Below are 22,154 nucleotides of genomic sequence, written 5' to 3'. Positions count from 1 at the left end.
AAACCACAGTTGATAGAATCCATGGATGCAAAACACACAGATACAGAGGACTTACCGTATGTGTTTTCTACTCAGCTTTCAGTCCTTGTTGGAGAGAATTAGACTTAAATATTTGAGTAATCATACAATATTTGAGAAAATGCCTCAGTAATTAATTCTCATGTGTGTTATAGGTCTCTTCACTACGTTATTGGGTTTATTTCAATGATTATATTTTTTCATTTTTATTTGGGTCTTTTTCCATCCACTTAGTTTTGTTCTTAGATTTTACTGTTACTCTTTGCTTTTTATTCCTTCCCTTTATCTCTGAACACTATAAACAATTCTCAATATTTTTAAATTATTTGGTATTTTCATATTGTTAATCCTCATTTGTTTGTCTTTATTGATTCTCCCTTATGATATCTTGTTTTTTTTATGGGAACTGTTTTTTTTTCCTTTTTTTTTTTAAATTATTATACTTTAAGTTCTGTCATATGTGAGCAGAACATGCAGGTTTGTTGATAGGTATACATGTGCTATGGTGGTCTGCTGATCAACCCATCATCTAAATTAGGTATTTCTCCTATAGCTATCCCTCCCCTAGCCCCTGACAGGCCCTGATATGTGATGTTTCCCTCCATGTGTTCATGTGTTCTCATTGTTCAACTTCCACTTCTGAGTGACAATATGTGGTGTTTGGTTTTCTGTTCTTGTGTTAGTTTGCTGAGAATGATGGTTTCCAGCTTCATCCATGTCCCTTCAAAGGACAAGAACTTATCCTTTTTTATGGCTGCATAGAATTCCATGGTGTATATGTGCCACATTTTGTTTATCCAGTCTATCATTGATGGGCACTTGGGTTGGTTCCAGTAAACATACATGTGCATGTGTCTTTATGATAGAATGATTTATAATTCTTTGGGTATATACCCATTAATGGGATTTCTGGGTCAAACAGTATTTCTGGTTCTAGATCCTTGAGGAATCGCCACACTCTCTTCCACAGTGGTTGAACTGATTTACACTCCCACCAACAGTGTAAAGGCATTCCTATTTCTCCATGTCCTCTCCAGCGTCTGTTTCCTGACTTTTTAATGATGGCTATTCTAACTGGCATGAGATGGTGTCTCATTGTGGTTTTACTTTTCATTTCTCTAATGACCAGTGATGATGAGTTTTTTTATGTTTGTTGACCACATAAATGTCTTCTTTTGAAAAGTGTCTGTTCATATACTTTGCCCACTTTTTGATGAGGTTGGTTGTTTTCCTGTGAATGTGTTTACTTTCCTTGTAAATTCTGGATATCAGCCCTTTGTCAGATGGATAAAGTGCGAGGATATTCTCCCATTCTGTAGGTTGTCTGTTCACTGTGATGATAGTTTCTTTTGCTGTGCAGAAGCTCTTTAGTTATATCCTATTTGTCAATTTTGGGTTTTGCTGCCATTTCTTTTGGTGTTATAGTCATGAAGTGTTTGCCCATGCCTATGTCCTGAATGGTATTGCCTAGGTTTTCTTCTGGGGTTTTTATGGTTTTAGAGCTTATATTTAAGTCTTTAATCCATCTTCAGTTAGTTTGTGTATAAGGTGTAAGGAAGGGGTCCAGTTTCAGTTTTCTGCATATGGCTAGCTAGTTTTCCCAACATCATTTATTAAATAGGGAATCCTTTCCCCATTACTTGTTTGTCAGATTCATCAAAGATCGGATGGTTATAGATGTGTGGTGTTATTTCTATTTTGTTTCATTGGACTATGTATCTGTTTTGGTGCCAGTATCATGCTGTTTTGGTTACTGTAGCTTGGTAGTATAGTTTGAAGTCAGATGGCATGATGCCTCCAACTTTGTTCTTTTTGCTTAGGATTGTGATGGCTGCATGGGCTCTTTTTTGGTTCTATTTGAAATTTAAAGTAGTTTTTTCTAATTCTGTGAAGACAGTCAATTGTAGCTTGCTGGGGATAGCATTTAATCTATAAATTACTTTGGGCAGTATGACCATTTTCACAACATTTATTCTTCCTGTCCATGAGCATGGAATGTTGTTTCATTTGTTTGATCCTCTCTTATTTCTTTGAGCAGTGGTTTGTAGTTCTCCTTGAAGAGGTTCTTTATCACTTGTAAGTTGTATTCCTAGGTATTTTATTCTTTTTGTAGCAGTTGTGAATGGGAGTTCACTCATGATTTGGCTCTCTGTTTGTCTATTATTGGTTTATTGGAATGCTTGTAATTTTTGCGCATTGATTTTGTGTCCTGAGACTGCTAACGTTGCTTATCAGCTTAAGGAGATTTTGAGCTGAGATAGTGGGGTTTTCTAAATATACATTCGTGTCATCTGCAGACAGAAACAATTTGACTTCCTTTCTTCCCATCTGAATACCCTTTATTTCTTTCTCTTGCCTAATTGCCCTGGCCAGAACTTCCAGTACTATGTTGAATAAGATTAGTGAGAGAGGGCATCCTTGTCTTGTGCTGGTTTTCAAAGGAAATGCTTCCAATATTTGCCCATTAAGTATGATGTTGGCTGTTTGTCAAAAATAGCGCGTATTATTTTGACATACATTCCATCAATATCTAGTTTATTGAGAGTTTTTAGCATGAAGGGGTGTTGAATTTTGTCAGAGGCCTTTTCTGCATCTGCTGAGATACTCATATGGTTTTTGTCATTGGTTCTGTTTATGTCATGGTTTACATGGACTGATTTGCGTATGTTGAACCAGCCTTGCATTGCAGGGATGAAGCTGACTTGATGGTGGTGGATAAGCTTTTTGATGTGCTGCTGCATTCAGTTTGCCTGTATTATATTGAGGATTTTCTCATCGGTGTTCATCAGGGATATTGGCCTGAAATTTTCTTTTTTTGTTGTGTCTCGGCAAGGTTTTGGTATCAGGATAATGCTGACCTCATAAAATGAGTTAGGGAGGAGTACTCCTTTTTCTTTTGTGTGGAATAGTTTCAGTAGAAATGGTACCAGCTCGTTTTTATACCTCTGGTAGAATTCGGCTGTGAATCCGTCTGGTCCTGGACATTTTTTGGTTGGTAGGCTCCTGATTACTGCCTCAATTTCAGAACTTGTTACTGGTCTATTCAGGGTTTTGGTTTCAAACTGGTTTAGTCTTGGGCAGGTGTACGTGTCTAGGAATTTATCCATATCTTATAGATTTTCTAGTTTATTTGCATAAACATGTTTTTAGTATTCTCTGATAGTAGTTTGCATTTCCATGGGATCAGTGGTGATATTGCCTTTATCTTTTTATCCATATCTTCTAGATTTTCTAGTTTATTTGCATAGATGTGTTTTTAGTATTCTCTGATGGTAGTTTGCATTTCCGTGGGAATCAGTGGTGATATTGCCTTTATCTTTTTTATTGTGTCTATTTGATTATTTTTTCTTCGTTATTACTCTAGCTAGCAGTTGATCAATTTTGTTGATCTTTTCAAAAAACCAGCACCTGGATTCTTTGCTTTTTTGAGTGATTTTTTTCATGTCTCTGTCTCCTTCAGTTCTGCTCTGATCTTAGTTATTTCTTGTCTTCTGCTAGCTTTTGAATGTATTTGATCTTGCTTCTCTAGTTCTTTTAATTGTGATGTTAGGGTGTCAATTTTAGATTTTTCCCGCTTTATCCTGTGGGCATTTAGTGCTATAAATTTTCCTCTAGGCAGTGCTTTAGCTATGTCCCAGAGATTCTGGTACGTTGTATATTTGTTCTCATTGGTTTCAAAAAACTTACTTATTTCTGCTTTATATGCCCAATAGTCATTCAGGAGCAGGTTGTTAAGTTTCTGTGTAGTTGTGTGGTTTTCAGTGAGTTTCTTAATCCCGAGTTCTAGTTTGATTGCGCTGTTGTCTGAGAGACTGTTATGATTTCCGTTCTTTTGCATTTGCTGAGAAGTGTTTTACTTCCAATTATGTAGTCAATTTTAGAATAAGTGCAATGTGGTGCTGAGAATAATGCATATTTTGTTGATTTTGGGTGGAGAGTTCCGTAGATGTCTATTAGGTCTGCTTGGTCCAGAGCTGAGTTCAAGTCCTGAATATCCTTGTTAATTTTCTGTCTCACTGATCTGTCGAATATCGACAGTGGGGAGTTAAAGTCACCCACTGTTACTTTGTGGGAGTTTAAGTCCCTTTATAGGTCCCTCAGAGCTTGCTTTATGAATCTGGGTATTTCTGCTTTGTGTGCATATACATTTAGGATAGTTAGCTCTTCTTGTTGCATTGATGCTTTTACCATTGTATAATGCCCTTTGACTTTTTTGATCTTTGTTGGTTTAAAGTCTGTTTTATCAGAGACTAGGATTGCAACCCCTTCTTTTTTTGCTTTCCATTTGCTTGATAAATATTCCTCCATCCCTTAATTTTGAGCTTGTTTGTGTCTTCGCATGTGAGATGGGTCTTGACTATCCAATTTGCCAGTCTCTGCCTTTTAATTGAGGTATTTAGCCTGTTTACATTTAAGGTTAATATTTCTATGTGTGAATTTGATCCTATCATGATGGTAGCTGGTTATTTTGCCCATTAGTTCATGCAGTTTCTTCACAGTGTTAATAGTTTTTACAGTTTGGTATGTTTTTTGCAGTGGCTGTTACCAGTTTTTCCTTTCCATGTTTAGTGCTTCCTTCCGGGGTTCTTGTAAGGCAGGCCTGGTCTTAACGGACTCTCTCAGCATTTGCATGTCTGTAAAGGATTTTATTTCTCCTTAGCTTTGAAGCTTAGTTTGGCTGGATATGAAATTCTGGGTTGAAAATTCTTTTCTTTAAGAATGTTGAATATTGGCCCCCACTCTCTTCTGGCTTGTAGGGTTTCTGCCAAGAGATCTGCTGTTAGTCTGATGGGCTTCCCTTTGTGGGTAACCTGACCTTTCTTTCTGGCTGCTCTTAACATTTTTCCCTTCATTTCAGTCTTGGTGAATCTGGTAATTATGTGTCTTGGGGTTGCTCTTCTCAAGGAATATCTTTGTGGTGGTCTCTTTATTTCCTGAATTTGAATGTTAGCCTGTCTTGCTAAGTTGGGGAAGTTTTCCTGGATAATATCTTGAAAAATGTCTTCCAGTTTGGTTCCATTCTCCCTGTCACTTTCAGGTACACCAGTCTGAGGTTTGGTCTTTTCACATAGTTCCGTATTTCTTTGAGGCTTTGTTTGTTCCTTTTCACTCTTTTTTCTCTAATCTTGTCTTCACACTTTATTTCATTAAGTTGATCTTCAATCTCTGATAACCTTTTTCTGCTTGATCAATGCAGCTATTGATATTTGTGTATGCCTCACAAAGTTTCTTGTGCTGTATTTTTCAGCTCTGTCAGGTCATTTATGTTCTTCTCTAAACTGATTATTCTAGTCAGCAATTCCTCTAATCTTTTTTAAGTTTTAGCTTTCTTGCATTGGATTAGAACATGCTGTTTTAGCTCAGAGGAGTTTGTTTTTACCTACTATCTGAAGCCTACTTCTGTCAATTCATCAAACTCATTCTCCGTCCAGCTTTGCTTCCTTGCTGGCAAGGAGTTATGACCCTTTGGAGGAAAAGAGGGGTTCTGGTTTTTGAAATTTTCAGCCTGTTTTTCCTCATTTTCGTGGGTTTATTTACCTTGGGTCTTTGATGTTGGTGACCTTTGGATGGGGTTTCTGAGTGGTTGATGTTAATGCTATTCCTTTCTGTTTGTTAGTTTTCCTTCATTGCAGGCCTGCTAGAGGTCCACTCCAGACCCTGTTTGCTGCTCTGCAGCCTCCGCTGGTGATATCCAGGCAAAGCTTGCTGCCTGTTCCTTCTCTGGAGGCTTCGTCTCAGAGAGGCACAGTCAGATGCCAGCTGGAGATCTCCTATATGAGGTGTCTGTCGCCTCCTGCTGGGAGGTGTCTTCCCATCAGAGGCACCAGGGTCAGAGGGACCCACTTGAGGAGGCAGGCAGTCTGTCCCTTAGCAGAGCTTGAGCGCTGTGCTGGGAGATGTGCTGCTCTCTTCAGAGCTGGCAGGTAGCGTTATTTAAGTCTGCTGAAGCTCCGTCCATAGCCACCCCTTTCCCCAGGTACTCTGTCCTAGGGAGATGGGAGTTTTATGAACCCCTGACTGGGGTTGCTGCCTTTCTTGCAGAGATGCCCTGCCCAGAGAGTGGAACTTTTTTTTTAATAAGGAAAAGTTATATAGTGATCTCATTTTTCATATTGTGGAAATTCCACAATAAATTCCTCAGTTGTGTGGGCAGCCTTATGAGCCAATTGTGAATTTCCCTTTGGCTAGACTTTATAGTTTTTACTGGTTCTGGCTGGGCAGAGTGGCTCACACCTATAATCCCAGCACTTTGGGGGGCTAAGGCAGGCAGATCACTTGAGTACAGGAGTTTGAGACCAGCTAGGGCAACAGATTGAGTCCAGGTCCCTACAGGCTATCAGTCAGTCAGTCAATAAAATAAAATCACTGGTTCTGATCCAGATATATGTTACTGTATTGGCTTGATATTGTTGATCACTGAAGATTATATATCACCTAAAGTTTTATATTGTGTTCCTGCACATTTTACATACCCTGATTCCAGTATTGCCTTATGTGATATTTGACTTCAGTATTCCTTCATTTGCTTTCTTTTTTTTGTATCTGAAGATTTTCCTTTCTTGATTTCAAAACAGCTGTGTAATTGTATTAGTCCATTCTCATGCTGCTATAAAGAGCACCCAAGTCTGAGTAATTTATAAGAGAAAGAGGTTTAATTGACTCACAGTTCTGTCAGGAAACTTACAGTTACAGTGGAAAAGCAAGCACACATGACCTTCTTCACATGATGGCAAGAGAGAGAAGTACAGAGCAAAGTGGGGAAAAGTCCCTTATAAAACCATCAGATCTCGTGAGAACTCTATCACGAGAACAGCATGGGGTAACGCACCCTACATGATCTAATCTCCTCCCATAAGATCCCTCCCTCAAAACGCAGGGATCGAAGAATTTAGCGGGAGGGGACTCAAGATGGCGCTGTGAGAACAACCCAGGATTGGAGCCCGCGTTGAATTCGCAAACGGTGAGTCAGTGCTGCATTTCCAGACTGATCTTTGTTGCCCACAGAACGGGGAAACTCCCAAGTATAAAAAGACACGGGACGCCAGGCAGTAGGTCTGCCTGGCGAAGCCGGCAGCCGGGGCGGCGGTGGCCGGCCCTACCCAGCAATCCCCACAGGGCGCGCTTGTCCGGGTGCCTTGTTGAACCGGCAACCTGAGACTTGAGAGGGCTGGACTTGAGACTGAACGAGACTTGCACAGTAGCCCAGCCCAGGGGATTGCAGGGACAGATCGTTTGGGATACCCAGTGGGACGAACAAAACCGCGATTTCAAACTATCCCGGGCAGACGGTCCGAGACGCTCTGTGGGGGAGGGGCGTCCACCGCTACGGAGGCAACCTGCCCCAACTGATATACACGCCCACTGCTGAGGCAGCCAGCCGTTGCCGAGGCAACCCGTCCCTACTGAGATACACGCCCACTGCTGACGCAGCCTGCCGTTGCTGAGGCAACACGCTACAACGAAGAGACTCCGCCGCAGGGCGTGGCAGAGACCACAGCAGAGCCTGCAGGAACAGGGCGAATCACACAACAGCAGGGCGGAGCCTCGGCAGCCAAACAGTGGCTAGTCTGCCTTTGAGCTGGGCAGGACACCTGATCGGACATCCAAAAATAAAGCCCAAACCCCTCAACACAGAGCATTTGAGAAAAAAAAAAGGGTTGTTTAATGAGCTGTGTTGCAGCAGAATCAAACATAACAGCCTAAGCGCCCTGAATGAACAACAGAGTGCACAGCTCAGCAATTAAACCCCTATAAAGTACAAACTGTCTCCTCAAGCAGCTCCCTGACCCCTCTATATCCAAAAGACTGACATTAGGCAGGCATCATCCTGGGACAAAGAGAGCAGAAAACGAAACTGGTAGCATCCCTCGCTGTGCCACGGCTACTAGAGGTGCACCCCAGAGAAGCAGGGTCTGGAACGGACCTCAACAGTCGTACAGCGAAGGGGCTAGACTGGTAGAAGGAAAACCAAGCAACAGAAATACTTCATCATCAACATTCTGGGTGTCCACTCAGAGACCCAAACGAAAAGTCAGCAACTACGCAGACGACCAGTGGACAAATCCACAAAGATGGGAAGAAACCAGCGCAAAAAGGAGGAAAACACCCGAAACCAGAACACATCGCCTCCTAGAAAGGACCAAAACTCCTCACCAGCAAGGGAACAAAGCTGGACGGAGAATGACTGTGACGAAATGACGGAATTAGACTTCAGAAGATGGATAATGAGAAACTTTTGTGAGCTAAAAGATCATGTATTAAATCAATGCAAAGAAACTAAGAACCTTGAAAAAAGATTTGAAAAGAGATTCGAGGAAATGATAACAAGAATGGATACCTTAGAGAGGAATATGAATGAATTAAAGGAGCTGAAAAACACAATACGAGAACTTCGCGAAGCAAACGCAAGTTTCAATAGCCGAATTGACCAAGCAGAAGAAAGAATATCTGAAGTCGAAGACCAACTCAATGAAATAAAACGAGAAACCAAGATCAGAGAAAAAAGCGCAAAAAGGAATGAACAAAGTCTCCAAGAAATGTGGGACTATGTGAAAAGACCTAACCTACGTCTGATAGGTGTACCAGAAGGGGACGAAGAGAATGAATCCCAGCTGGAAAATACTCTTCAGGACATCATCCAGGAAAATTTCCCCCACCTAGCAAGACAAGCCAACACTCAATTGCAGGAAATACAGAGAACACCACAAAGATATTCCGCAAGAAGAGCAACCCCAAGGCACATAATCGTCAGATTCAACAGGGTTGAAATAAAGGAGAGAATACTAAGGGCAGCCAGAGAGAAAGGTCGGGTCACCCACAAAGGGAAGCCCATCAGACTCACAGCAGATCTCTTGGCAGAAACACTACAAGCCAGAAGAGAGTGGGGGCCAATATTCAACATTCTTAAAGAAAAGAACTTTCAACCCAGAATTTCATATCCAGCCAAACTGAGCTTCAGAAGTGAAGGAAGAATAAAATCCTTTGCGAACAAGCAAGTACTCAGAGATTTTGTCACCACCAGGCCTGCTTTACAAGAGCTCCTAAAAGAGGCACTACACATAGAAAGGATCAATCAGTACCAGCCATTCCAAAATCACACTGAATGCTAAAGAGCTTCAACATAATGAAGAATCTACAACAACTAACAGGCAAAACAGCCACTTAGAATCAAAATGGCAGTATCAAATTCACACATAACAATATTAACCCTAAATGTAAATGGACTAAATGCACCAATCAAAAGACACAGACTGGCAAATTGGATAAAAATCCAAAACCCATCAGTGTGCTGTATCCAGGAAACCCATCTCACATGCAAGGATACACAAAGGCTCAAAATAAAGGGATGGAGGAAGATTTACCAAGCTAATGGAAAGCAAAAAAAAGCAGGAGTTGCAATTCTCATCTCTGATAAAATAGACTTTAAAGCAACAAAGATCAAAAGAGACAAAGAAGGCCATTACATAATGGTAAAAGGATCGATACAACACGAAGAGCTAACGATCCTAAACATATATGGACCCAACACAGGAGCACCCAGATACATAAGGCAAGTTCTTAGTGACTTACAGAAGGACTTAGACTCCCACACAATAATAGTGGGAGACTTTACACTCCACTGTCAATACTAGACAGATCAACCAGACAGAAAATCAACAAGGATACCCAGGGCTTGAACTCAGACCTGGAGCAAGCAAACCTGGTGGACATTTACAGAACTCTCCACCCCAAATCCACAGAATACACATTCTTCTCAGCACCACATCACACCTACTCTAAAATTGACCACATAATTGGAAGTAAAGCACTGCTCAACAAATGCAAAACAACTGAAATCATAACAAACAGCCTCTCAGACCATAGTGCAATCAAGTTAGAACTCAGAATTCAGAAACCGACCCAGAACCGCACAGCTTCATGGAAACTGAACAACTGGCTCTTGAATGTTGACTGGGTAAACAACGAAATGAAGGCAGAAATAAAGAAGTTCTTCGAAACCAATGAGAATGAAGACACAACGTGCCAGAACCTCTGGGACACATTTAAAGCAGTCTCTAGAGGAAAGTATATAGCAATAAGTGCCCATATGAGGAGAATGGAGAGATCCAAAATTGACACCCTATCGTCAAAATTGAAAGAGCTAGAGGAGCAAGATCAAAAAAACTCAAAACCCAGCAGAAGACAAGAAATTACTAAGATCAGAGCTGAGCTGAAGGAGATTGAGACACGAAAAACCCTTCAAAAAATCAATAAATCCAAGAGCTGGTTTTTTGAAAAGATCAACAAAATAGACAGACCACTAGCCAGATTGATTAAAAATAAAAGAGAGAACAACCAAATAGATGCAATAAAAAATGATAAAGGGGAAATCACCACAGATTCCACAGAAATTCAAACCATCATCAGAGAATATTACAAACAACTCTATGCACATAAACTAGTAAACCTGGAAGAAATGGATAAATTCCTGGACTCCTGTGTCCTCCCAAGCCTAAACCAGGAGGAAGCTGAAACTATGAATAGACCAATAACAAGGTCTGAAGTTGAGGCAGCAATTAAGAGGCTACCTCACAAAAAAAGCCCAGGTCCAGATGGGTTCACAGCCGAATTCTACCAGACACACAAGGAGGAGCTGGTACCATTCCTTCTAAAACTATTTCAAACAATCCAAAAAGAGGGAATCCTTCCCAAATCATTTTATGAGACCAACATCATCCTGATACCAAAACCTGGCAGAGACCCAACAAGAAAAGAAAACTTCAGGCCAATATCCATGATGAACATAGATGCAAAAATCTTCAATAAAATATTGGCAAGCCGATTGCAACAGCAAATCAAAAAACTTATTCATCATGATCAAGTAGGATTCATCCCAGGCATGCAAGGCTGGTTCAACATACGCAAGTCTATCAACGTAATTCACCACATAAACAGAACCAAAAACAAAAACCACATGATTATCTCAATTGACGCAGAGAAGGCATTTGACAAAATTCAACAGCCCTTTATGCTAAAAACCCTCAATAAACTCGGTATCGATGGAACGTATCTCAAAGTAATAAAAGCTATTTATGACAAACCAACAGCCAATATCATACTGAATGGGCAAAAACTGGAAGCATTCCCTTTGAAATCTGGTACTAGACAAGGATGCCCTCTCTCACCACTCCTATTCAATATAGTACTGGAAGTTCTAGCCAGAGCAATCAGGCAAGAAAAAGAAATCAAGGGTATTCAAATAGGAAAGGTGGAAGCCAAATTGTCTCTATTTGCAGACGACATGATAGTATACCTAGAAGACCCCATCGCCTCAGCCCAAAAACTCCTGAAACTGATAAACAACTTCAGCAAAGTCTCAGGATATAAAATCAATGTGCAAAAATCACAAGCATTCGTCTACACCAATAACAGACTTAAAGAAAGCCAAATCAAGAGCGAACTGCCATTCGCAATTGCTACAAAAAGAATAAAATACCTTGGAATACAACTCACAAGGAACGTAAGGGACCTCTTCAAGGAGAACTACAAACCACTGCTCAACGAAATCAGAGAGGACACAAACAGATGGAGAAACATTCCATGTTCATGGTTAGGAAGAATTAATATCGTGAAAATGGCTATACTGCCCAAAGTAATTTACAGAATCAACGCTATCCCCATCAAGCTACCATTGACTTTCTTCACAGAACTGGAAAAAACCACCATGAACTTCATATGGAACCAAAAGAGAGCCCGCATAGCCAAGTCAATTCTAAGCAAAAAGAACACAGCGGGGGGCATCACACTACCGGATTTCAAACTATACTACAAGGCTACAGTAATCAAAACAGCATGGTACTGGTACCAAAACAGAGATATAGACCAATGGAACAAAACAGAGGCACCGGAGGCAACACAACATACATACAACTATACAATCTTTGATAAACCTGACAAAAACAAGCAATGGGGCAAGGATTCCATGTTTAACAAATGGTGTTGGGAAAACTGGCTAGCCATGTGCAGAAAGCAGAAACTGGACCCCTTCCTGACACCTTACACTAAAATTAACTCCAGATGGATTAAAGACTTAAACATAAGACCTGGCACCATAAAAACCCTAGAAGGAAATCTAGGCAAAACTATCCAGGACATAGGAGTAGGCAAGGACTTCATGAACAAAACACCAAGAGCATTGGCAACAAAAGCCAAAATAGACAAATGGGACCTAATGAAACTCCACAGCTTCTGCACGGCAAAAGAAACAGTCACTAGAGTGGATCGGCAACCAACAGAATGGGAAAAAATTTTCGCAGTCTACCCATCTGACAAAGGGCTGATATCCAGAATTTACAAAGAACTCAAGCAGATTTACAGGAAAAAAACAAACAAGCCCATTCAAAAGTGGGCAAAGGATATGAACAGATACTTTACGAAAGAAGACATATATGAGGCCAACAATCATATGAAAAAATGCTCATCGTCACTGGTCATCAGAGAGATGCAAATCAAAACCACATTGAGATACCATCTCACGCCAGTTAGAATGGCGATCATTAAAAAATCTGGAGACAACAGATGCTGGAGAGGATGTGGAGAAAAAGGAACACTTTTACACTGTTGGTGGGAGTGTAAATTAGTTCAACCATTGTGGAAGACAGTGTGGCGATTCCTCAAGGCCTTAGAAATAGAAATTCCATTTGACCCAGCAATCCCATTACTGGGTATATATCCAAAAGACTATAAATCGTTCTACTATAAGGACACATGTACACGAATGTTCATTGCAGCACTGTTTACAATAGCAAAGACCTGGAATCAACCCAAATGCCCATTGATAATAGACTGGATTGGAAAAATGTGGCACATATACACCATGGAATATTATGCAGCAATCAGAAATGATGAGTTCGTGTCGTTTGTAGGGACATGGATGAATCTGGAAAACATCATCCTCAGCAAACTGACACAAGAACAGAAAATGAAACACCGCATATTCTCACTCATAGGTGGGTGATGAAAAATGAGAACACATGGACACAGAAAGGGGAGTACTAAACACTGGGGTCTATTGGGGGGAAAAGGGGAGGGCCAGTGGGAGGGGGAGGTGGGGAGGGATAGCCTGGGGAGAAATGCCAAATGTGGGTGAAGGGGACAAGAAAAGCAAAGCACACTGCCATGTGTGTACCTACGCAACTGTCTTGCATGCTCTGCTCATGTACCCCAAAACCTATAATCCAATAAAAAATTAAAAAAAAAAAAAAAAAAAACGCAGGGATCGCAATTTGGATTACAATTCAAGATGAGATTTGGGTGAAGACACAGAGACAGACCACATCAGTAATCATTTTATTATTGTTGCTGCTGTGTTTGTCTAACATTTCTGTAATGGATGGGCTGGAGAAAGGGGTCAGTTTAAGAAGACAACTTTAAGATGTTTTGACTAATAGATATCTCAGAGACAGCTATTAGTTATGTATAATAGATGTCAAGAGCTTTTAGTATCTACTAGGATATAGATAGAAGGGAATAAGTTGACACGAATTCCTGATTAAATTATTGCTTCATATTAATTTGTCATATTCAAATTCCTGTTATTATTATAGCTTTATGACACAGTTTACAAGTTTAGGCACTTTCTACCAATAATAGACCTTGAGTTAATCTGTTTCAACTTATCCTATTATAATGGTTTACAGATGGATTACTTGAGGTTAGTAGTTCGAGAGCATCCTGGCCAATGTGGTAAAACCCCTTCTCTACTAAAAATACAAAAGTTAGCCAGGTGTGGTGGCAAATGCCTGTAATCCTAGCTATTAGGTAGGCTGAGGCAGGTGAATTGCTTGAACCCAGTATGCAAAAGTTGCAGTGAGCCAGGGTCATGCCACTGCACTCCAGCCTGGGTGACAGAGCAAGCCCCGTCTCAAAAAAATAAACTATATAGGAGGCAGTCTTTACAAATCTTTGATTCTAAACTTGAAAAAAAAAAGTTTAAAAGAATATTTTACATAGAATTCAAAGGAAATATGCAAAGGTAGATTTCAAAACCATAATTTTTACCCTAAGTAAGAGATTCACTTACTTAAGAGGAACAAATTAAAAGTATTGTCTGTGTGTGCAGTCTAGATGTCCAATATATCCCTGCTATCCCAGAGTATAAAGATATCACTATACAAAACTACATATTGGGTAAATAGCTACAAATTAAGGCAATTGAGGTAAGAATGGTATCTACTTAGTCATTTATTGATGCCCCATGGTTTCATCTTAATGTTATTTTCCTAGTAATAGTTCTTGAAAGGCCAGACAAATAACAGCATAGTCTGATATGTCAGAGTTTTTCTGTTTTTTGATTGTCAAATTATCAAGTTGTATTGAATATTGTTTTTCAGGTTTCCCTAGAAAGAGAACGACAACATGGTCAAACACATATTCAGAGCCAACTTGAAAAATTGGATCTTCTTGAACAGGAGTATAACAAACTTACCACAATGCAGGCCCTTGCAGAAGTCAGTGCATCTATCTTTTTATTGTTAACATGTATCAGGGTATTTTTTTAATGTTTATTATTTTGTATCACTGGATATTTATAGCATTAAAAATGCTCTTAAAATTAAGTCTATTGGAGTTTTAAAAAGAAAATATAAATTTGGAGAGAATGTTCACATTTTACAATCTTGGTGGGCATGAGGGAATTTTTTATGAAAATGTTTGTTAAAAAATTAAATATTTTTGAGTATTTTTAAGGCTTGCATCACTTGGTTTAAGTTAAGTTGCTCTCTGAGCTAATTTTAATTATTTCACGTGGGAGATATATAATATTTAATACACAGAGAATGAAGTTCCAGATTTAACCTTTATATCCCTGTTTACATTCATTCATACAGTGCTGTGTTCTTTGGCCATAGATTTTAATGGACAAAATAATTGAATGCAAAGGAGGAGATGATAAATAATTGAACACAAAGGAGGAGAGCATCATGGATGCTGTCCAGCTAAGAGCCCCCATTATTACAGTGATCTAACCCCCTTATGTTGACTAGGATAAAATTTACATGTTCCTATGCTGCTATAATAAAATTTTACTGACACTTAAAATTTTTCACTATTATTCCTTTTGATATTTTTATCACTAGAAAAAAATGCAAGAGTTAGAAGCAAAACTCCATGAAGAAGAGCAGGAAAGGAAACGCATGCAAGCTAAGGCAGCTGAGGTAAGTTAAAATGTGAGAAAGTGGGCTCTTCATATTTTTTACCACTTTTTATGTGCATGTAAACAATTACATTTGGGTATCTTATTTATGTTTTAGAATAGTCCAACATACAAATTTTCAGATGTAGATTAATACAGAAAATTATGAACAAGTATTTTTATAGACAGTAAAATTTGAACAATTTTTTAGCATGTTTGTAATTGTGGAGTTTCAACATTTTAAAAAATGACAGACTTAAAAAAAAATCAGAGACTATGCACATAAGAAGGTATGTAATCCTGTAAAACTTCTTATCGTGGCCACTTTCAGAAACATTTAAAAGCTGTCTTTCAGTATCTCACTTACAGGTACTTCTTTGGTGGCCTCAAGATACCAGGACAGAAGTTGAGGTAGTGGGCTGCCCCAGTAGCTAATGACCCAGACCAGTTAACAGAAGCCATCACATGAGGAAAATGATCTCTGTTCTCTCCCTGTTTTGGATTTTATCCCGTGCAGTGGCCATCAGATAGAATAGGTGAGGCAGTTTGGATTCACAAAAGCATTGAATTTATATGTACCAACCAGAACTGCATTTCTAGGAGATATTTAGCAAGACACTAAGTAACTCTGACTTACAGACTCAGTAAAATAAAATTTTCATGTTTTTAACTGAAGACACTCTCCTTATGAGCTTAATTGCTCAGATTCCTCCCAGATACTCCTCTGCCCCTTCCAGGGTCTTTTATTTTTATGAAGTTTACATATATCTTTTTTTGTATGAACACAAGAGTCAGGTCCTGATTTCAAAGTAGAGCCTCTGCAGTTCAATCTGTGACCAAAGGCCTACAGTGTCTTGGGCTCACTTCAGATATGTGATTACAGGAATATAAACATTATCTCATCTTTGTTACCCTGTCTATTTCTTCTAGTGCTTCTCTAAATTTATTGACTTATTTTCTGTCCGTTAAACCTGATATATTTCCTTCTCAAGTATTTTTACCTTCTGATCAATTTGCAGATTTATTGTTACTGTTTTTCCTCAGTGTGCTTTCTGAGTTATATAGCCACATGGCTTAATTTTTGACCAACAGATTTTCTTTGCCCATTTTCTCTTCAGAGTTGGCCACTTCACTGTCTTCATTTCTATACTTGTAACAGACAAACGTGGGTTGTGCTTTATATGCATTGTGGTGTTGAGTACATTGTATGTGAAATACAAAATTCAGTAAGTTCCTTATTTAATGAATTTTTAAAATAATTTATGGTCCTTCAGTTTTCTCCTTCATTTACCAGGCAACACATAGGGACCAAATTAGTTGTTGCTGGTAATATATTATCAGTAAATATTTTGAGTTCTGATGGTGAACATTATTGTACTGAAAGAGCAATGAGGGATAGATATGTGGTTCCAATTCTAGCATTGGACAAGTTATGTAATTATTCAGAGCCTGGATTTTTACCATTGATAAAGCGTGATCTGCTGAGGTCAGGAGTTGAAGACCAGCCTGACCAACCTGATGAAACCCTGTCTCTACTAAAATTCAAAATTAGCCAGGTGTGGTGATGCATGCCTGTAATCATAGCTACTTGGGAGGCTAAGGCAGGAGAATCACTTGAACCTGGAAGGTGGAGGTTGCAATGAGTCGAGATCACACCATTAAACTCCAGCCTAGACAACAAGAAGAAAACTCTGTATCAAAAAAATAAAAAAGAGTGTTCCACATTTTACATCTTCTTGGTGTTGGGGTGATCACATGAAAATAAAAAATAATAAAAGTGCTTTGAAATGTTTTAAAACTGTAGCACACAATAAGGCAGCAGCTGCTGGGAAGAGCTAAATAAACTGAAAGTGATAATACTCAAAGTATTCTTGTATACTGTTTATACTCATTGACATCATAAGTCTTCTAGAGTAGGAATTTCCTGTTCCTTGAACTACGTCTAGTCAATTTACTATGTATAAAGCAATGTTAGATGTATTGGGAGTGTATAGTTGCTTATTGAGGGTAGAGATTCCTGTATTCCTTTTTCACAGAATAGATTTTTTTCCCCAAAGGGTGCAGTCATGTGGGAAGTATTAGTGATAATCTCAGCATTTGTTTTTTCGGAATCCACTGGTTCTGAGTATTTGTTCCAGCTCCATTATAATTTCCTGGGGAACTTTTAAAATACTTTAAAATATGAATTTCCTCAAACTGGAAGGCCCAAAGTCATGAGTTCTGGACAGGCGCCTAGCAATCCAAATTGTTCTCATAACTGCAGACAGTTTTGGTGTATATAGGCAGATTTGAAACAACTATTCTAGATAGGTGTTTTTTTAAAAAGTAAAGTTGAAAGTTGGCTTGGTGAAAAGAGCAGTTCCTTTTTTGAAATTCTTAGCAAGTACTTGTGGAATTTGTACCATGAAGATAGGATATTTTAAAATTAGTATAGTTACTAAGCTTCTAGAGAAAAGGGCTTGGTAATATTTGCCTAAGAGCTTCCACTTGTTTTTTGTTTGGGGATTTTTTGGTTATACATTTTCAGTTCCTTTTTCTTATACAGTAAGTGCATGGCTTTTTAGAAAGGGAAGAAATGTATTCTGCTCTTTGGCTGTTTAGTGTCTGGCAATGTAGTAGATGTCATTTTCGAAAAGAGAAAATATTGAAGCAATGGTTTGCTTCAATTGCACTTAACTCGTTTGATAGAATTTATGGAGTAACTACAAATACTGTGGGTAATGTGTTCCACGCTGAAGAAAGGACAAATTATAACAAAGTAGTTGAGACTGGTATTGATTTAAAATATTTGACAAACATTGATAGATTGACTCAAGACATAGTTATACAGCTATAATATGTTTTTCAGTTAGATACCGCTATTGATTTTTACAGGCTTTTTACATGACACATCTTAAATTTGAGTCATAGCTTTTATTTCTACAGCATTAACTTTAGGCTCTCATTTTTCTTAGTTGCAGACTGGTCTAGAAACAAATAGACTTATCTTTGAAAATAAGGCAACTCCACGTGTTCCCAATGCAAGAAGAATTAAAAAAAAGAAGTCAAAACCACCAGAAAAGGTATGAAAACAGAAGCAAATCAGGCAAAGTGCTGATTACTTTGTATATTTTATGTCAGAACACCCATAAACTGTGGTATACTGCAACCTTGGGAGAGTAAATCTTTCATTCTCAATTTCTTCATTCAGAAGGTGGAGATAAGTTATACCGACTGTCCATACAAGAGTAGCATTACTATTAGTACTGCATTATCTTGTGCTGTTACAGTATTTTATGTATATGTGTACTGAGTTTCTACTTAGAGTGTAACTGTTGCTTTGCCAACCCTAGGAAAGACTGGGGGGGCGGGGGGAAAGCATACTTTGGTAAGTACTGTTAGGAGCTGGCTTATGACCAAAATATCAGCTATAGATAAGGCAAGTAGTAGCCCATTAGTTAACTGAAGTTTCAAGTTACTCTTGTATAGTCAGTGTTTATTATCATGTGAATAAAATAAAATTGTTTTCCTTTTCTTTTCATTCAGAAAAGTTCTAAGAACTATTTCATTGCACAGCCACATTATAGATTATGCTTGGGTGATATGCCATTTGTAGCTGGGAAGGTGAGTTGGTCAAATTCTCAATCCTTCTTGTACAGTGTTGATCCTTGAATTGAATCCCTGCATCTGCAAGTTTGTCTATAAATGGTAGGAACATTTTTCTGTCCCTATACCAGTGTGAATCATAGTTAACATGAAAATGAGATGCAGGGAGGCTTTTTGAGATGGAGGAAGCAAGGAACAGATGGGGAGGGTAGCTTAAAGTAGATAAAGTATGCGTGGAAGGAAAGTGATAAAAGTGGAGACCCTAAGTTGAAAAAGATGTCGCTTCAGATAGGGGTCAAGGAAATAAGAAATAACATGTTTGTAGCATTGAAACTTTAGTATCAATCCTGATGATTTATATTTAGATATAGATATTTAAATAAGCATATAGCACATTCTGCTTGTCCTTACATCCACATCATTTCTAGGACTAATTCTCCAAGAAGCAGTCATACATACACTTGAATCTTACGTTTCTTTAGCACTTGAATATAAAGATATATTGTCATATATCAACAAGAACTGAATGAAATGCCTAAAACTGTGTTAGTTGACACTATGTAAGCTATTTGTGTTGCTGGTAGTTTTATGTTTAGATTCCAACTAGATTGTCATTCTAGCATCTTTGGAGGTAAATGTTCTTTTGCATTTTATACTTGTTTATATTTGTTTTAAGCCCCTAGTAAATTTGCAGTGAAATCATGGGGAATAGAATACATTAGTGGTGACAGGCATTTGAAAAAAGTACAGTTGACCCGTGAACAACATGAGTCTCAACTCTGTGTGGGTCTACTTATAAGCTGATTTTCTTTTTCTCAATAAGTATATCAGAAAAATTTTTGGAGATTTGCGGCAGTTTGAAAAAACTTGCAAACTGTAGCTTAGAAATAGAAGTTAAGAAAAAGTTGGTATGTCATGGATGCATAAAATTGTCAGTACTAGGGCATTTTATCATTTACTACCATAAAATATACACAAATTTATTTTTTAAAATTACAATTTATCAGAACAGTTTGTACACAGACACAGACTACATGGCACCATTCACAGTCCAGAGAAATGTAAACAGAGATAAAGTTGCACTATTAAATCATAATTGTGTAAAATTAACTGTAGTACATACTGTACAATCCTGATAATTTTGTAGCTACCTTGTGTTGCCATTGTGGTGAGTTCAAGGGTTGGAAGTATTCACTTAAAATACCATGTGACACTAATCTTATATTTAGATATAGGTAGATATTTAAATAAGCATTAAAACAATGTTCTCTAGACAGTAGCATATTTTCCATCATGTTTAACGCAAAACAGTAAACCTTGATTAATACCGTAGAATGACGGTGGAAGTGCTCCCAAGAAGCAGAGAAAAGTCATAACATGATGAGAAAAAGTTGCATTGCTTGATATGCAGATTGAGGTCTACAGCTATGGTTGTCCACCATTTCAAAATAAATGAATCCAGCTGAAGGATCATAGTTTAAAAAAAAAAAGCAGTGCTAGGCATGGTGGGCTGCACCTGTAGTCCCAGCTACTTAGGAGGCCGAGAGAAGAGGATCACTTGAGCCCAGGAGTTCAAGGCTGTAGTGAGCTATGATTGTACCACTGCACTCCAGCCTAGGCAACAGAGTAAAATCTTGTCTCTTTAAAAAAAAAAAAGGAAATTTGTGAAACTACCAACTGCACATACTCTAGCAGGTACCAAAACCTTGTGCTTTTCGCAAAATACCTTTTTATCTCATTGAGAATGCACCTTTTATGTGAATGCAGGATTGCTATAAGAAAGGCATACTTATAGATGCTAATATGATTTGAGAAAAAGGAAACTCATTATATGACAACTTAAAAGGAAGGTGAGGTATCTAAAGCTGGAGAATTTAATTCCAGCAAAGGATCGTTTGATAATTTTAGAGGTTTGGCTTTAAAAATGTCAAGATAGGAGAAGTACCTTCTGCTGATCAAAAAGCAGATCAGTCCCAAGATACCATTAAGAAAATCATTGAGGAGAAAGGGTATCTTCCTGAACAGACTTTTAATGCAGAGAGAAGTGCCCTATTCTAGAAGACCATGATGCCACAAAGGATATTTGTAAGTAAAGAATAGATGCAAGCACTGGGATTTAAGGCAAGAGAAGATATGCTAAATCTACTATTTATATGTGAAAACACAGTCGGATTTACAATCAGGACTGCCCTTATCGATAAAGCTGTGGAATCCCTGAGCTTTCAAGGGCAAATATATCCAACTGCCAGTCTTTGGTTTTACAATAAGAATGCCCCTTTAAGAACACTTTTTCTAAACTAGATCCATCAGTGCTTTGCCCCTGAAGTCATGAAGCAATTTGCCAGTAAGAGACCGCCTTTTAAAGTCTTTTTAAGACTAGGCAATGCCGCTAGCCACCCAGGAGTGTGGAAGTTCAACACCAAAGGCACAGAAGTAGTCTTCTTTGCCCCTAAACACTATGTTTCTAATTCAGCTTCTAAATCAGGGAGGATAAGAACCTCTAAGGAACGTTATATACACTATAGAGAGGGTTCTCAATGGTGTGGTAGAGAACCTCAGAACATTATGAAAGTCTGGAAGGATTACACAGTTGAAGATGCCATCATTTTTATAGAAAAAGCCATGAAAGCCATCAAGCCTGAAATAATTCCTGCTGAAGAAAATCATGATATGCATAATTTCATAGGATTTATGGCAGAGCCAATCAAGGAAATCATAAAAGAGACTGGAGATATGGCAAAAAAAGGTTGGAGGTGAAGAATTTCAAGATAGGAATCTTGGAGAAATTCAAGAGTTAATAGAAACCGTGACAGAGGAATTAACATAAGACGACTGGGATGGATATGAGTGCTTTCAAACCAGTAGAAGACAACGAAGAAGTAATGTCAGAAAACAAATTGACATTAGACAATCTGGCAGAAGGATTCTAATTATTCAGGACTGCTTTTGAGGTTTTCTTGTGTTTTGTTTTGAGATGGAAGTCTCGTTCTGTCACCTAGGCTAGAGTGCAATGGCACGATCTCAGCTCACTGCAACCTCCACCTTCCAGGTTTGAGCAATTTTTCCACCTCAGCCTGCCAGGTAGCTGGGACTATAGGTATGCACCACCATGCCTGGCTTATTTTTGTATTTTTTTGATAGAGGCGGGGTTTCACCATGTTGGCCAGGCTGGTCTCGAAATCCTGACCTCAGGTGATCTACCCGCGCTGGCCTCCCAAAGTGCTGGGATTATAGGCATGAGGCACTGTACCCGGCCTGCTTTTGACTTTTATGACATAGACCTTTCTATGATACATCAGTGAAACTAAAGCACATAGTGGAAGAAGAATTGATGTCATAAAGAAACATTTTTAGAGAAATGAAAAGGTAGAAAAGTCAG

At 38.7% G+C, this 22,154-nt stretch overlaps 1 protein-coding gene across 3 annotated transcripts in view; it reads left to right on the top strand.

Annotated features, from left to right (window-relative positions):
• CEP57 (centrosomal protein 57) overlaps positions 1 to 22,154 on the top strand; it is a 46,729-nt gene that overhangs the window by 17,268 nt on the left and 7,307 nt on the right. For all 3 annotated transcript variants that reach the window (XM_054241790.2, XM_035265210.3, XM_078339911.1), the window contains 4 exons: positions 14,391 to 14,507; positions 15,135 to 15,212; positions 18,145 to 18,252; positions 18,716 to 18,793. In XM_054241790.2, the coding sequence (XP_054097765.1) occupies positions 14,391 to 14,507; positions 15,135 to 15,212; positions 18,145 to 18,252; positions 18,716 to 18,793 (381 nt within the window). The remainder of the gene's footprint in view (positions 1 to 14,390; positions 14,508 to 15,134; positions 15,213 to 18,144; positions 18,253 to 18,715; positions 18,794 to 22,154) is intronic.

This window comes from Callithrix jacchus, chromosome 10 (assembly GCF_049354715.1).
Source record: "Callithrix jacchus isolate 240 chromosome 10, calJac240_pri, whole genome shotgun sequence".
NCBI classification, from domain to species: domain Eukaryota; kingdom Metazoa; phylum Chordata; class Mammalia; order Primates; family Cebidae; genus Callithrix; species Callithrix jacchus.
Note: the sequence above shows the minus strand (reverse complement) of the source record. Positions and strands in the feature narration are given on the sequence as shown.